Source organism: Platalea leucorodia (assembly GCF_965183815.1).
Source record: "Platalea leucorodia genome assembly, chromosome: 1".
In the NCBI taxonomy this organism is placed as follows: Eukaryota; Metazoa; Chordata; class Aves; order Pelecaniformes; family Threskiornithidae; genus Platalea; species Platalea leucorodia.
In genome coordinates, this window is record NC_138823.1 from 153958042 (window position 1) to 153975659 (window position 17618).

General features: G+C 37.9%; 1 protein-coding gene across 12 annotated transcripts in view; it reads left to right on the forward strand.

Annotated features, from left to right (window-relative positions):
* The window catches only part of CREM (cAMP responsive element modulator), a 39534-nt gene extending 28422 nt beyond the window's left edge, over positions 1-11112 (forward strand). For 8 of the 12 annotated variants that reach the window (XM_082324072.1, XM_082324076.1, XM_082324068.1 and 5 more), the window contains 2 exons: positions 3929-4085; positions 5828-6360. In XM_082324072.1, the coding sequence (XP_082180198.1) occupies positions 3929-4085; positions 5828-5972 (302 nt within the window). In that variant the 3' untranslated portion in view covers positions 5973-6360. Of the gene's footprint in view, positions 1-1758; positions 1780-3928; positions 4086-5827 lie in introns of those variants that run through there. The other 4 variants (XM_082324074.1, XM_082324077.1, XM_082324071.1 and 1 more) reach the window with 2 other exon arrangements.
* Positions 11113-17618: the final 6506 nt, after the last annotated feature.

Consider the following 17618-nt stretch of genomic DNA (forward strand, 5'->3'; position numbering starts at 1 on the left):
AGCAGTGCTTAGTTGGTATTTGTGACATTTTCTTTTGAACCTGTTGCTGTAACTTTCATCTTTCAAAACTGGTACAAATAGCTTCTGGTTATATCTAGTCAGTGCAGGATTTCAGGGCAATTTTAACAGTTTCATTTGGGGGAAAAAAAAACCACTGTTAGTGCATGAGTTGTTGCACAGATTGATTTAGATAACTAATCTTTACTATTTCATGCAGGATTTTGCTGGAAAATCCACCACTTTCCTTTTAAATTCTTCTTTATTGTGGAGATAGCCATATATGTTACTATGTTTATAATTGGTTTTTATTTTGTAAAAATGACACTGCTTTTTTGTTTAGCAATAAACACTTCAGATTTGATAGCTAAAATAGGCTTAAACATAGTTGTAAGAGAAAGGTGTGCATTGTTTCAGTAGTGTAAATAAACCCTATGCTTTCATTATTAAAGAAAATAACGCAAACAAATTAGAGAGCGCAATAATTTTAAGTATTGTAACGCCTGCGTGTTTTCTCCTCCACTGTTAAAATGGTCTGTTCCTCAGCTAATTGAGTTCAAAAGGCTGACGTCATTAGATTTCCTGGAATCGCGTTGCAGTAGGGAACTGGAAAAGTTAAACTCCAAACAAGATACACATTGACGTCAGCTCCAAGTCATGCTGCGATTTAGTCAGTTCCTTTCTGCTTCGTCAATTGCCTCCGGCAGATCTGTAATGTTAACCAGTTCGCAGCCGGTACCTACGTGCTGCTGCTCATTGCTGGGACATATTGTTTCGTTAATCCAAAGATAAGTATCTTCTCCAAGTCAACGTTTTGGTTTCTTTTTTTATGCTCAAAGGGATAATGATTCATGCCTTGTTTAGCTAGTTCAGTGGTGAAGTTAAACACCCTTTGATAATCTAGTCCCATCATTATGACTCAGAAGGGGAGAACAGGCGTACTAATACATAGCATGCATCAGGCTTTTTTTTCTCCTGGATAGTCGCTGAAAGAACTCAAGTGCAGGGATGCTCTCTAGTGTTCAGCAAGTTACTTTTTCCAAGAACCTGCTGATACAAGGTGGTTGATTCTTTGTTGCTGTTTTTGTTTTTTTATTTTTTTTAATATAGATCTCGGAGCTTAATTTACAAGGTTAGTTGTACTCTTCCGAATGTGGTTTGTTTTTTGGTGTGGGCTTTTTTTTTTTTTTTGGTTTGTCTTCCTGTTAATAATTTCCTTTCTGTAAGTCTCAACTCAAAGCTTCAGGTTTTCAGTGACTTGCATTTTTAAGGAGAAAAGAAAAAAAAAAAAAAAGATGACCTAGGGCAATGTGTTAGGGTTTGTTGCTTTGTTAACAGTCTCAGTCCTAGGTCTGATACGTTAGGAATGACTTGAAACCTTCATGGAGTTTCATTAAAAACGGCCACAGAGATTTGTCAGTCTGGGTCAAGGTGTGGGATTTTTGTCTCAGATGCTGAAATGGAAGGTACCCTTCTCTGTAATATGTTGATACATTACTAGACTTAAATTAAGATTTTTTTTTTTTTTTTTTCCAAAGGTATTTTATCCCCCCTGCTTAAAGCCTGTTTCATCTTTCCCAATGCCTTTTTCAGGAGAAACAGTATTTTATTGTAACTTTTTGAGATATTATACAAAAAAATTTTGCAGACTTTGAAATAATTGATTTGCAGTAATGTATTGTAAAGCACGTATTACTGCACAACTAAAAGATACTTTGTCAGTGCTATGCTTTTTTTTTTTTTTTTTTTTTTTAGCTGCGGTGTCTGGGCTCGGCTTACAAGGTCTGTACCACCAAAATGGTTATTTATCTCTGTTACCACGCTGGTAGGTTTATAAGTGAGCCAACTGTTAGGCAGAGACGGGCACTACTGGAACTGGCTCAGACTATTCATGCAACATGTTGTTACTTACAGTGGTGTTTGCTGATTGCAGCTGAGATAGGGACTCACTTCTGTTAAGCCACGTTGCGGGTATTTTATCATGCCAAGCCCTCTTAACAAGAGCAGCAGTAAGTCCTGTTAGCTAACATCTGAGCATAAATCAAAGACAACACAGTAGTTAGTCTTGCCAGGCTGAGGTGACCTGGGTTATGGGCCTTTCCCTATGGCTTGATGTACAAAACGGTTCACTTGGATTTCTAATTCATTGTAGCTAATGCAAACTAAGATAACATCTCTTTTTTACCTAGTGATGAGAGATAGAAAAAGGTAGTTCTTACCATAGAGTCTATAAAATGTATGTAATGTGGCCAGCATAAAGGTGAGCCTGAAGAGTTTCTAAAATTCCATTTTTATAAATAGTGAGCTGAAGTATTGTCCCATTGACATAACTGGGACTACTAAGAGATGTGGAGAACTTAAAGAAAGGGTTAAGTAATTCTCGTGTAGATGTACAAGACGACCAAGCCCTGTGCTCATGGTGGCTGCTTGTTAGTGCTCACAGGGCTGTCCTGGGTTGATTTCTCTCTCCCTCCCGCATCCCCACGGGATTATCCATAACCCAGGTCAGTTCACTGGTCCAGTTCATCTTGTAATTCCACAAAGGCTTTTACCCACAGGACTGAGAGAGGGGGGAGGTGCACAGTGTTTAAGCTGATAATGATTTCAGGACATGGCTGTGGAACTGTAGTCTGAACACAGCTTAATGCTATTTTTTTTGTATTTAACTAGTGAAGCACCTGCTTAATAAGAATAATAGTAATTTTTTTATTAAGTTTAGGTTTTGGGTTTGTCCCCCGTCCCCCCCCCCCCCCCCCCGTAGTTGATCAATGTCTCTTTACTGCTCTACTCATCAGCCTCCCCAAAGTGTTTTTGTCTACATTTTATTTTTCCACATTAAGTTTTTCCAGTATTTGACTATTGCTTTAAAGAATTAAAGTATAAATTAAGTATAACATAACAGCCCCTGAAATTTCATCTTTTGTATTCAATTGCTTTAATGACAAAATTTGAAGTTCTGTTCTGTGATAATAGAAAATATTTATGGAAAGAAATAGGTAAATACTTGCTTATAATTTGAAGAGGGATAAGTTTTTTGTTTGATTCTGTTTCTATGCCAGAGAAGACACAAGTACTTAGGACTTTCATTGTGGTTTAAATGTGGGGTGCATCATCTAGTAACAAAGTACCTCAGAAGTACAGAAATGAGTGAGACTATCAGAAGGGTATTGGTTCCAAATAACATGTCGGATTTCAGATCTGCGTTTAGCCTGGGGAGAGCTCAAAACTGGTAGGCGCAGGAGCTGAATCTGCACTTTTGCACTCCCATTTACTGTGTGGCTACACCCCTTCCTGTGCAACCGCCACTACCTCCTCTTGCCTGCTAATGCTGCAGCATCCTATTTGTGGTCCTCTTGCTCAAGGAACATACTCCTGTTCACCATAAGCACTTGTCTGTTGCTTTTTGTTTTGGCAACAGCAGCTCTCGCTGGTTTTCCAAGGGTTCCCAAGCTGTTGCTGTAAAGGTAGGAGAGGCAGTAAGGCTGATAGTGTTGCTATCACAGGGAAAGAGGAGAAAGTTGTCTCCTGAAGCCTCTGTTAGAGGAGAGGGGTAGCATATAAACCTCAGTGGCTGCAGTAGCAGGACCATCTTTTTGTGGGATTGTGCAAACAGGAAATAAGTGTGGATGTTCTGACAGTGTATCTCAAACAGCTTTCCCTATGTTGGCTGAAAAGAGCCATGTGGAAGCTTTCACAGGCTTCAGCCTGGCTGGCTAGTGGGGCCACCTGCTAGAGCAATTTAGATAACTTATTTTGCAGCATGGAAATAAATGCTAGTAAGATAACAAATGTAGTTGTGACGTTACATGCCTGTGAAATATTTTATGTAGCAGGGATCCTGGATAACTCATCAACAGAAATGTTATTTCCAGAGAGACTTTTGCATAGTTCTTTTTTGCCATAAAGTTTAAAATATGATTCTTTTATACAGCTGCCACTGGAGACATGCCAGCTTACCAGATTCGAACTCCCACTACTACCTTACCTCAGGGAGTGGTAATGGCAGCCTCACCAGGGACTTTGCATAGCCCTCAGCAACTGGCAGAAGAGGCAACACGCAAGAGAGAGCTGAGACTTATGAAAAATAGGTAAGACTATATAACAATTAATAGCTGGTGATGCAAAAAAAAAAAAAAAAAGCCCAAAACATACTAATGAAGTTTTCTTCTTAAGGTCATGAGCACTGCCTGTGATTGATGAAGGGAAGGCATGAAATTCTTTGTCAGTCATCCCACATCCTTATAGCATTGAGTATTGGCTGTTAACTCTGGAAAGTTAGAGTTGACCTTATCACCATGGATTTTTAGTTCTAAAATATTATGGTAATTCAGAAATCAGTATTAGTGTCATCCCTTTCTGATAATTTTTGTGATGATCTGGAGGTATGCTTATTGTTGAATTACCCGCCCTGCCCCTACTGACAGTAAAATGACCAGTATGGGTTTGTTCACTTTGAAACATCCCAGCAAAGAATTGGTTAGGAAAATATCTGAGGATCTCATTAGCAGCTGTCCATTAATGATGCTGTGAAGAGGACTTATTCTAGGATGGAATGATAATTATAGACTTTCCTAAGTACTTGGCTACTGGGATAAGTTATTGTGCAGTGCCCCTGTCATTTTGTGAGGCATATTCTATGAGGTGGCTGTATATTTTTTAATTAGTTGACATGGACTTGACTGTATGCTGTAAATGCCAGTCTTTCTCTGTGCATTCTTCTTGCTATTCTTAGGGGACTCTTTCTTTTTTTTTTTTTTTTTTTTTTTTTTTCTAAAATGCGTAGCCACTGCTATCAGTGGCAGTTAGATTAATGGAAGAAGTAGTCTGCTATGCAGATCTCCAATACATTGAATAGCCACTTGCCTTATGATTGAATTCATGGTATTGCTTTGCTCTCATGCCTGTCCTTTTATTTTAAATTATTCATGAGGCTTGCTGCATTGTTGTGCCTCTTGTTTCTCCTCTCTTCAGTTTTAAAAAATAGCATCTATACTATCTCTCATATAACTTGCTGGAAAGTTACACCCTCACAATCTGACAATTTATCATGTTCCAAGATGTTAAAGGAGTGGACTTCCAGTACTTCTAAAATTTCTTCTGGAATGGAATGCTTGTTCAGTCACATGCTTCTGAAAATACTACCCAAAGTGTTTAGCTTCAATATAACAGAATTCTGAGCAGAGCTATGAGAATGGCTCCAGACTGCCATTTGCCAGCAACAAAAAAAAACTAGATGCATGTGGCTGAAACGTGCCCAGGTGGACAATTCTAAAAATGCTAATAAATTGTATTTGTTTGGACTTAAATTTTACTGTAGATTGTTACATGAAGGTAAAAAAACAACAGCAGGTTGTAAGCTTGGCATCTAGCTTGTTATCTGAAGAGAGGAGTGTTACGCTTGTATTTTCTGAAAGTAAATTCTTTGAGTTTGGTTTTAAGATTTTGATTGCAGAAGATAATATTCCTGATAAACACAAAATGGAATGTGACTGGAAGAAGAAATGCTGCTTTCAGTCTTAATGTTTAGTACAACTCAAGTCAACATGCTATCATTTACTCACTGTTTTTCTCAGTTCCCCTCTGTATTAATTCCATCTTTGTATTTGTTGGTGCTGGATTTGTTTCAAGTTCTAGTTGTTTTGAATTGTATTTTAACCATGTTATTGCTTATTGCTGTTATCTGCTGTTCTGTTTGTGCAATCCAACAGTTGTTGTTGTTGTTGGTTGTTGTTGTTATTGTGGAACTGCAGGGATTGCAAGTAATTTCATTTATCCAGTCTTTGCCATATTGTGGCTGTTCCTGTAGTCATTTGCCTTGTATTGGTTCCAGGGAAGCTGCCAGAGAATGTCGCAGAAAGAAGAAAGAATATGTCAAATGTCTTGAAAATCGTGTGGCTGTGCTTGAAAACCAAAACAAGACTCTCATTGAGGAACTCAAGGCCCTCAAAGATCTTTATTGTCATAAAGCAGAATAACTGTCTTTCATTTGGACCTCGTTTATTATGAACTTTAATCAAGGCATGAGAGGAAGCAATTCTACAGATTGCCATATGAACTTGAGAAAGAGACACTTGAGGCCCTTGTGGAACCCAGTTTTGCTTAGTGTTTTCAGACTGATTTGGGAGATATTCCAAATTTTGGAATTCTGTCATAGTCTCCATACTCTGCAGAGCTTTCTAATGGCATGCAAATGGCTTTTTTGTTTGCACTTTTTACTTCTGCTTTTTGCAGGGAAGCTGCTAAAGAATGTCGACGTCGGAAGAAAGAATACATAAAATGTCTGGAGAGTCGTGTTGCAGTGCTAGAAGTTCAGAACAAGAAACTTATAGAGGAGCTTGAAACCCTAAAAGACATTTGCTCTTCCAAAACAGATTAGTAAAAATATTTATTATACTGTGAACTGACTAAAATATGTCCAGTTGCTTTATAAAGCAATACATAGCCAACATGAATTATGGCTTTCTCTTTGTGTCATTTATATTATATTCCAACTCCTAACATTCCTGAAATGCTTTCCTGCTTTTTGTCAATTCATAGCTCTAATTTCAGGTTTTTCATGCTCCACCCTTCCATCTCCCAAGGAGCCAAATGTTAAAAAAATGTAACAAAGTAAAAAAGCGCATAATTTCTAAGAGTTGTTTCTTTGCCATATATTTGCATACTACTTTTTACATGTTACTGAGTGTCCTGCACATACAAAATATTTTACAATTGTTTTAGATGAATCGTAAAGATAATGCATCCAGTAATACAAGAAAATCAAACTACCCAAGCTATCTCAGGAAAGAGTTTATTAAAGAATGTTATGATTACATGTATGTACTAGCATACTAGTCTACAGATGATTTTATGGCATATTTTTATATTAGTTGCTTTGTGGAAAAAAGTATTGTATTGCTGTCACTGAGTGCCATGGTTAAAGATAGTTTTTAATAGAACCATGTTGTTTAACCTGTGTAGTGTCTGATTTCCTTTAAACATCTGGTTATTTGAGATGCTTTAAAACCCATGAGTATCTAGAAAAGGACAAAGGAAAAAAGCATACCTAAACTCGTGACATGATACCAAGTATATTGTAAATACCTGAAAAAAGCTGTCTGTCATATGGCTGCTATTTACTTAAATTTCCTGTAGTCTGTAGAATATTTGGTTTATTAGAGGTCTATATATCGAAACTCAATTTCGCATCCTGAATACTTCATGTCCTAGATCCTGGACAGTTGTAGACAGATGCCTATAGCGAAGGCTGATGGTGTAGTTCTTTTCACAGTTTCTGCAAAGTACTCAGAGGAAGTAAAGGTGACTTAAAGAAGGAAGCTTTCCAATAAATAGTAACTATCTGCTGATTCGCAGGGTTCCAGAGTGGCCTATAGGTGAGAGCTGAAGATTTTTAAAATAAATCCATGCTTAAACCAGATTACAGTTCTGGTAAATGTAGTACATGCCAACTTTCCATTGTGCTTTGAAAGAAAATAGTGCTTCATGCAAAATTGTTTCTGGGTATTTCTTTAATTCAGGAATGATCTAACTGTCTGTTGGCCAGTACAGTCTATGAGCAGAGTATTTGGGAGCTTTGCTGGAGCTAGCAGCACCGTTGCCTTACTGATGTGGTAGGAAGAAAGGCTTAGTTCCTATTTAATTGGCTTTACTGGGGGGAGTGGTGTGTGTGTGTGTGTAATCATACCATTCCTAAAGTCACTGAGACTTCTTCACTTAAACTGAATTCATATTTAACCCAGTCTTCACTCTGACACTGTTGGAGTGGGGGGGGAGGTATGGTGGGTTTTTTGTGGGTTTTTGTTTGTTTTGTTTTGTTTTTAATCTGGTTTTCCCAAATTACTTGAAATACACAGGATAAATTTCTCAAATCTTTTGAAAATCCCACTAGGTACCTAAGTGAGAGCATTTGTAAGAAGAGAGATTATCTCTCACTTCCTGCAGCCATTATCAGTTGATTTTAAAAAGGAAATGGCCTGCCTTTGGGGCCCACAGGGTCTGCTGCAGGTCTGGAACAAAAGTAAAGTAAACTTTGAAATATCTGTTTCACTGTGAAAATACATCTTAAGTGCTAAAGTCAGCAGAATTCAAAGGTTCTGTTAAAGCTGGACAGGATGAGTACAGTATGCAGGTCCACATTGCAGCCTCTAGACGGCAACAAAAGTGTCCAGCAAATTGTTTGTTGTGGCTTTGTCACTAGAATCTGTTTTCTGTTACAGGTAGGCATTGCTCCTGACTCTCAAGGGATTTGGAAACTTGAGTGGAAAGAAACTTGGCCGCATGGTGGATGTGTCTCCAGTAAAAATTCCTTTTATCTTTATCTTCCCAATAGTATTTGGTATAACTGCAGTTAGAAATTTGATAGGAGGAATCTTTGTTCCACATCTATGTAGTCTACAGTCATTTCTTTGCTAATACTTTTAAAACACTTCATTAATGTTTATTTTTTATTTAAATAATTACTGGCTGGGGTGCTTTGTTGATAATGGGAGCTAAACCCTAATGCTCTTGGTGTGTGTTTGGTCATTCTGAAAATCTCCGTTTGGCCTGTTTATCTGCACCAGGGAAAAGTATCCTGCTTCAGAAAAGTCAACTGCACAAAACCTGGCTCATTTAGACTAAGAGTAGAAAAAAAGAAAAGTTTATGACATATTATTCTTTCATTCTCAGTAGGTCAGTTTTGACAGTTTTAATTTTGACAGAATTAGCAACACACATTTCTGTATTTTAAAGTGAGAGTGAGTGAGTTTGTTGGTGAATAAGAACACTTAGGATGTATGGTCAGTAAATTAGAACCAAGACGCATCTTGTGGTGAAGGAAATATTTGAAAATGAGCAAAGACAGGTCTGTACAAATGTCAAGGATGTGTTGTCAAATTGCTACTGCAAAAATTAATACTTGAAACAATAAATCCAGTTCTGAATTGGTTTGAGAGATGTACATTGAAAACCTTGTGAGAGACTTCCCTGAGATTAAATGAAGATTTGAAGGAAAAGTCAATGTACCGCTGGGGTTCGTCAGAGAAATAATACCAAAATATTTTATGTGACGTGGGTACCAAAATACTTATGTAAGATGGGACTGCTGGAGCCTGGGTCTCTGTTCAAGCAGTATATCAGAGGATTAAACCAATAAATAGGATATATGTTAGGATATACAAATTAGTTTAGATTATAAAGGAAAATAAATCATATTAAGTCTTCCTTCAGTTTATTTTTTTCTCTTTAAAGTGTCAATATAGCCCTCTCAAGTTTTAGATTAGCTGTGGGACTCATTTTATTCTACGTCAGTGTCATGTTTCTGAATGTATGTCAGCACTGGAATCCAGAGTAGATACACATGTGCTATGAATGAGAAGAGAATTTTTCTTTCCACTTGCTGTCTGTCAAGCTTGCATTTTTGCATCTAAGTCCTGTGCTTGCTAGTGCTCCTCTCCAAGGGCAGAGAAAGTGAAAATGGCTGGAACTATTCATTGTTACTTATTACTTTTTATGGAAGAAAACTGAAATTTGACTGGGGTCTGAATTTGTAATGGCCAAAGTTCTTGGGAGGTGACACTAACGTTTTAGGAGCTGTGTTGCCTAATGTTCCGGGCGAAACTGCCTGTGCTTGTATAATGGCACCCACATTCTGGATACCAGGCCAAGAAAAGGTCAGTTTATAATGATTGTGTTGAACTTCTTAGGGTAAATCTTAGGGTTTTTATCAAGATCAGTTACTGATCTTTTTCCTGAGGATACATTTTGATGGGAGAGAGGAAACTGCTTTCTGCATTTTGTCTGTCTCTTCACTTTGTGACCACTTTTGGTTCATCCGAAGGCCAAACAATCGGTTTGTAGAGAATTACCAAGTGGATCAGATGCTGAGCTCAAAGTATTTCCTTCAGTGACAATGGCTGGACAAGCTGTCCCTTTGAGTTTCTTCACATCTCGTTCTTTGTGTAAATGATGGATCCATCTCTTTTTCTAAAAGTATTGTAATCTAAAATTGTACAGTGCAAGCATGCAAACTAACTGTTGATTTTTGTGAAAGGTCTGCGAAGTGGCTGTCAATCGTATACCTAAGGAAACACAAGGTCAGTGGCTGTTGTGGTTCATGTGAGTACCAGGACTCGCCCTCTGTCCCCATTTTACTACTTCAGTTCTCAGTTGAAGTAGGCTTTGGGTTCAGTACTCTTTCCAAAGAACTTCTTGACCACAAGATCAAAACCCACCTTCTGTCTTTTAGCATGTGTGCGTTGTTAGTTTGAACGCCTTTTGCCACAATTTGGTGATGTTTCTACTCCCAGAGGTTGCTAAGAATGTACAAATAGCAACTGAAGAGGTGTTCAGTCTTAATTATCTTACTCAACGGCTGTGTCACCATCTCATTTGACAAGGTTGGGAAGCACCTGCTTTCTCTAATAAAAACATAGGTCTGAGCTTTGGATACCAATGTAATTTCCACAGGAATCTGATTCCAGTTCAGATTTGTGAAGCAGAGTGCTTGGTGTGGCGCAGGTGAAAGGCCTTTTGAATGCAGTATTAGTACAGAAACATCAAAGGAATCTGAGTTTGTTTATTACACGAGGATTTGAGCACTGCCCAAGCTTTCATTTATCAGAGCCAGGAATTTTATTTTTTCAGTACCAGAAAAAAAGGCTGAAATAATGGTGATTTTCTTTCTGTAAGAAAACCGCATCCCTGTGGTACGAAACTCTTCTCCCTTGCTGGAACCATGCAATTGTTTGCAAATTTCTTTGAGGCAGATAGCTAGAGGATCTGCCTTTACTTTACGGGAAGGTGTACACAAGACTACATGGATGGTTTGGTTTTGGGTTTGTTTTTTTGTTCTTTTTTTCAAATAGAATTTCATGTAGCTCAGGGGAAATGGTCTCTTGAAAAATGTCTTCAACCTCCTAGAGCTGTGGGCGATGAGGGATGTAATAGTCAGCTTCCTCTTAAGGTACAGCTTTGAGTCATAGCTGTTTTCTTCCCCATCTAAATGGAGTGGGGAGCAGAGCTGTAAAGACAAATCTCTAGGCTACTCAGGCAGAGCTCTCTTGACTTGTCTAAAACAGCCTCAGCTGTTGTGAGCTGGGAAAAAAGGGATTAAAATAAGTGTGGTGTGTGAGTAGGTGTGGCTTTGGTTTGTTTTTTTTTGGGGGGTGGGGTGGGGTGTTGATTGTTGGTTCCCATGGATTTTTCTGTTTGCAAAAATAATTGTAGATTTTTCTGCCTGGACTGATACAGTCCTAAGGAGTGCAAGCTTTATTGTCTCCCACTTGGTTCTTCAGAGTTTTCCTTCCATTCTTATCAAGCATAATTGCTGACCTATACTGTTATCCTGCAGACATCAGTGTAATAGCTAAATCAAGCGTGATCTTTTTCGGAATGAAGTATCACTTCAAAGAAAACAAAGGGTTCTGCTCAGCTTCTGGTTTGGATTGACTCATTTTGCCCACAGTTTTTTTCTGTTTTGTCCACTTGGTGTTTTGTGCGTGGGTGTGTACATGAGAAGAATGTATTGAATGCTGAGCTGTTAAGCAGCTGATAGAAGTAGCTGCGTTTTGGTTGTCAGCATTCCTGTACAAAATACTGTCTTATGGGGAGTGGGTTTAATTTGACTGGGAATTTTTTGTGTTAAAGCACTATGAGGCTCTTCTGGATGAGGGATAACAATGATTTCATTATTCCAGCAAAAGTTGCGTTAGTTCTAGTATTTGCTTAACTTAAAAACTGAAGAAAATGAGTTAGTTAATTTCTAGGGCAATTTGATAGTATCTCATGCAGACTGGCAATGGCAGGTAGCAAAAATCACTTTATTCTTCTTCTGTCTCTAATGAATCCTTTCTAGGCCATTTTCTCACGTTTCTGTTTTTTCCTACTTCTGAGATAGAGCTTCCTTCTTGCAACTTGCTTGTTAGACATAGTTAGGAAGCAGAAGCTGTGTGTATGCACAAAGTCTTAGAGAGGGTAATGTGAGAGTTGAATGCTGTGTGTAGACTAAGGAAAAAAATAACTTCATTGTATTATGTATGACTTGAATGGAAAAAACAGTGAAGGAAGCGTCTTTGTTACGGTAACTGCTGAGGTTTTTCCTCTCCTTTAATAGCCGTATCAGTGAAATCGGGTGTCGTTAATACATCTTGTGAATGGAATTATAACTATAAAAATGTCACAATTTAGAAATCTGGTTACCTAGCCAAGTAATTGTTTTTGTTTTGTGTTTTCAAAAATATAATTTCTAAATGGCCTTGAATGAGGCTCTTAATGGTCTCATTTTCAGAGTTTTTTTATTTTTTTCAATTGTGGTTGTGCTCATACCAGGTAAAAACTGCAGCAGAGTTGTTTAACAAGACCAGTCTAGTCCATAGGGCCTGCTTCTTCTAAAGCAGTTCTTTAAAAGATTTTTTTTTTTTTTTTTTTATTTCACCAAGGTATTTATCATGTTTCTAGCTTTCATTAATTCTTACAGAAGTGAGAGAACTGCAAACATATTTTTAAGTTTAATGCATACTGAGGTGTTTTACGCGATGAAATTAGTTTTGAAGAACTAGATTCTCAAAGATCCTGGTTGTATGAACTAAAAGCTTTCAGAACTTTGTCAGCTGCCATATAAACAAGAAAATGCTTAAATCCTTACACACCTGCCTCTTTACCAGTGACGTTGTCAGTTACTTCAAAGATCCAGACACGGGCCTGGAACTTCAGCCTTCTTGACACAAGTGGGCAACCAAAATCTGTTGAGATCTTTGAAGCAGACATTCTGTCTCTCTGATTTGAGGCCTGACCTAATTAGTTTTTCTGAAGCGTGTCTACTAGAAACGGGCCTAATATGAAATCTGGCCGGAGAGAAACTGGGAAAAAAAATCAGATAGAGTGAACGAAGGGTTTGAAAGCTGTGGCGTTAGAGAGTAACACAAGCAGGCAGGTATTGTCAATTTGCATGTTGGACTTCTTATTTTTCTTTTTTTTTTTTCTCCCCCCCCGCTTCTGTATTTTTTGTGTAAGAATCCTGTTGGTCTATGCAGGGATCAGAGCTCTGCTGTATTGAGCACAGGATGAAAAGCATGAACATTTCAAAATTGCTTCCAGTTTCTATTGTTGTATCTTGTGTAAATTGTCATCTATAGCTATCTCCCTCATGGTAACAGATCTGTTCTATACATTCTGTGTCCTTTCTCAGAGATGATTTTCATTTTCTTGAAATATTAATCTCGTTTCCAGTGAAATGACAGTTAGGCACTCATGTCTGTGTCTGATTTCTTCTAGTATGTTTTGAACCTGATGGTCAATTTCAATTAAAATTGATAGATGGTGAAAGATCTCTCAAAAGTTCATGAAAATAGGTGGTTACCAAAGAAGGCATGGACGGACTAAAGGAAAAGCTACAATGTAAGCTTTGTTAGATATAAGAAGACTTACTTGGAATTCTCTCCTGTTAGAATCCAGAGAATTAATTTACCGATTGCAGGTGAACCACAGAAAATGAGGCTTCATTAGTTTTATTGCTGACAACTATTTGTATTTTGGGGAGAATGTTCAAATTTCTATGGAATACACCGCATTTATTTAAAAGGAAAATGTGTTTATAGACAAAATGTATTTTATTAAAAACCTTAAATGTCTTGCAGACCCAAGCTGCTGGGTCTGAAGTTGTTCTATGCCTCTTCACTAAGCCAACAGTAGTTGACTAAAGGGTAATGGAATGTACCGTGATAAAATAGTTGCTGGATGCTCTCCCAGATTTAAACAGTTACTGACAATTTTGCAGACTTCAGCTAGGCACGTAAGTTAAAAATAGGCTGGTTTTGACATACACTATTTACAAGAAAAAATACCCACTGCCTTTACTGTTACATTGTAGTAGCTTTGAGTAGAGAGTCTGGTAGTTCGCTCTGTTAAAGTTGAAATGCTAGTCATTTCTGACCTTTTGGGTTAAGTTCAAAACAAGAAGACATGATTTTTTCCAGCTGTTTTAGAGTGACACCTTGTGGAGTATAAATGTCCACACTTTATTTCCAAACTGATTAAGCAGCGAAAGAATATCACAGAAGTAGAGAATTTCTTGTATCCCAGGGTGGGGAGATGGGGTGTTTTGTGGCTATTGAGAACACAAACTCATTTTTCCTGCTGTCCCTGTGTTAACATATACCTAGTAAAAAATGGTTTATAATTTGATAGCTTTCTAACAGGAAAAAAGAAATCTTATTGATAAATTTTCAATTTATAGTATCTTCCTGACCAATAGCCCCGTTTAGTGAAAGCCAAAATGAGAATTACTAAATCTTGATTTATATAAATTCTAATAATCATAGAATGTTATCTGAATACTTAAAAATGATATTACAAATACTGCTATTGAAGCACAGTAGCTACTAGTTCTAGGTCACAAAAATGAAATATAGTAAAAAACTTTATTAAAGGATATTTATCAAAGGATACCTTTGAAACATAATGGTGTGAAGGGAAAAGGAAATAATGCAATTTTAATCCAGGCATATGAAAAGATCATTTTGGTAATGGAAAGGGGTGGGGGATAAAAAGTGTGAATACAGAAAATAGAAAAAGATAAAGGCACAGTGAGGAAGAAAATCAATTTTTCAGGCTAGATAGATTTCACTTTTCTAATAAATTGCTCACCTCTGCATTACAACCATGAATATATAGCATTCCATCCCATAGTCACATCTGCAAGTGGCTGGCTGTATGATAGATGATACAGGATTGTGTGGTGTAGTGTTTTTCCTTAGCTCCTGTGAAGCCTGAACTGAGTTCCTAAACAGGACTTTTTGTTCCTCATGCAAGAGAATTAGCCAAGTGCATCAGATGTGATCTCAAGATCTAGAAGAACAAATGAATTTCCATATGGTAAGTTAATGGGCCTGTTCTATGAAAAATGAAGATAAATGGTTTCAGAATTGTTGTCATTAAGAGATTCACTTAAATATTTATATAATTTAGTGAACAGTTAAATCAATTACTAATACCATGCAATTTCCAGTCATAAACGTGATGTTAACTTGGTCACAGTTTAAAGCTGTTCTTAAAGTCTGTGTTGCAACTGAGACAGTCTGAAGAGGGTCGGTATCCACTGTCACCGCAGCGTATGACTGCAGAGCTTATAAAGCTGATTTGCTCTCCCAGCTGTTTGCAGTGTAGCTGACTTGGCCAGCGTTGGATCTGGTTGTGTGTCTCTTCCCCAGACTGGAGCGTTCCTGAGGTCAGAAACGTTACGCTCAAACAACAATTAACATGAGCTCTCGCTGTTCGAGCGGATCAGTTGGTTTCATAGACAAAGCCCTTCTGTTTCCAACGCGCCGCGCCGCTCCTCCTCCCCCGAATGAAGGAAATAAATGCTATGTTTCTTTAGCCAATATTTTAGCCCTGGAAATGGTTACATCTTCTGATTGGTCTCCTGCATCTGCCATTAGTGCCCGGGGGATCAGAAATGGATTTTCCCTCGTAACGCAGCTGAGCTCTTTTCTTTTACTGACAGCAGAGGTCTCACTCTCTGACTTGAAAACGAGTGAGGGGAGAGGAGAAACAACTCGTGCAAACGTGCATTGCAGTATCTGCAGGCCTCGGGTCAAAGCCATCTCATAGTGGCACACTTGTCCCAGATCTCCTTAATAAATGACTGACAACAGAACCTCCGCTCGCTACTGGACATTTGCCCAAAAGCAGGTATAAGAGAACTTGTACAAGTTGTTCTCATTTCTGTGAGTATCACTTTCTATCAACACCTTTTAATTTGTTTTTCAAAGTCTTCCCATGGAGTGATAGCTCTTGTAGCAGAGTTTGACCTAGCTGCCTCTAGGTAACAGTGTCCAAGTTTGAATTTTTCTCTACAAAAGTCAGCTTCCACCTTTGGCAATAGAACTTGTTATGCTTTTTCATACACGCTTCACACTAAGGGGATGGCTACAGAGATGTCGAAGAGCTTTTTCAAGTGTACGAAGGTAAAATAGAGGCATATGCTCAAATTTGAAGGTAGGAAAAGCTTCCTCCCAGCAAGAAGGGCACCCCCATAATTATCAAAGCTGTGCTCTAAAGTTTCGTAACAGACACTAAATCTGGCCAAAGCATTTCCTCACCCACCCCTCTGCCCCCTGCAAAAATTTTGAAAATGTGACATTTCAGCTGTACTGCCAGTCTAAAGAGTCTGAAAGAATCAGTTGACAGCAAATTATATATATAAAAAAATCTGATTCCAATGCCTACTACTTCTGAAATTCTAAGAAAACAAACCTGGCACTTACGTGGGTTTATTATGCGCTGCATAAAGACTATATTTAGGACAGAGGAAAATGTGATTAACAGTGTCAACATAATTTTTGGTTAGGGTATGGAGCAATTTTATCTGACTGAATTAGTCTTTTTAAAAATTTTTGTATACAGAAAAAATTGACTAATGTATAACAATTTATGCAATTGCATAAGAGAAATTATATATAGATCAAACAGAAAATCTGAGTCGATTAGTGTCCCTTATGAATGGGCACAATGGTTAAGTATGTAGGTCACTTTTTAGCGATTAGTTATCTGGGATCTTGGATAGATGCCCAGTGAAGTGAAATACACTTAATGGAATTGCTGATACAAAAATAATCCTATTAAAATAAAACATGAACTTTGCAGTAATATAGAGAAGTGGTGTAAAAACAGCAGGTCTTTTAAAAGACATACTTGATAAAGAAATAAACCTATTGAATAAAATATCTTCATAAGCACAATGACTGAATACATCTTAAATGTGATTAAAGATTATATTCCTGATGAATTGATCTGCTTTGAATCTTTAGCAATATAATGCAAGATAAAACGTATTCAAAAATACTGTGAACGTAGCTGAGGTGTGACCCAGGTGATACTTGGTGTGTGACATTTAGCCCAGATCGGCAGGTTTTGTTTGCTCATGTCAGTCGATAATTGTAGCAGAAAGCCTTGCTGGACCTGGCAGCAGCTTTTCCACGTCAACCAACAGATGCTATACTGAACTTGTCTTTTTTTTATTTTTTAAGCTACTTACCTAAGCAAAAAAAAAAAAAAAAAAAAAACAAAAAAAAAAAAACACAACGCTAAACCCAGAACAACCAACCAACCCCTCCCCAACAACAAAAAACCTCAAACGGAGTAGGTACCTGAGGCAAAATGAAGGAGTTTTACTATTTTTTCCATCCCATTTGTTCCAGTAATGCCTACTGTCTTAGCCAAGTATTCAGTAGGAGTGGTACAAAATGAGTCTGGAGTGCTCTGCCTGGTTCTCCTTTAGCACTCATGAAGCTGAATATGTCCAATGATGGGAGAAGCAGAACAGCCTGAAGAAGTGTGCTTCACATCTGGAACCTGAACTGCAGATTTACTTGGTGCCTCGTCACTGCAGAGGCTCTAAAGGGGGTGAAACCTTAAACAGCATCCCATGTTGATGGTACCCAAGAGAACTACAATGGCGTTGGGGAACCTACTGTAGGAAATAGTATTACCTTAAGGGCCAGACATTAGATCATACAGTAAATTGTTGCACGTCTAAACTCTTAATCCGGTAACTGGATCTCTGTCTCAATGTGCACAAGCTCTACGTGGTACTGACTGTTACATGAAAATTTGGAAATGTTTATAGGAGCAGACATGGAGCGTCC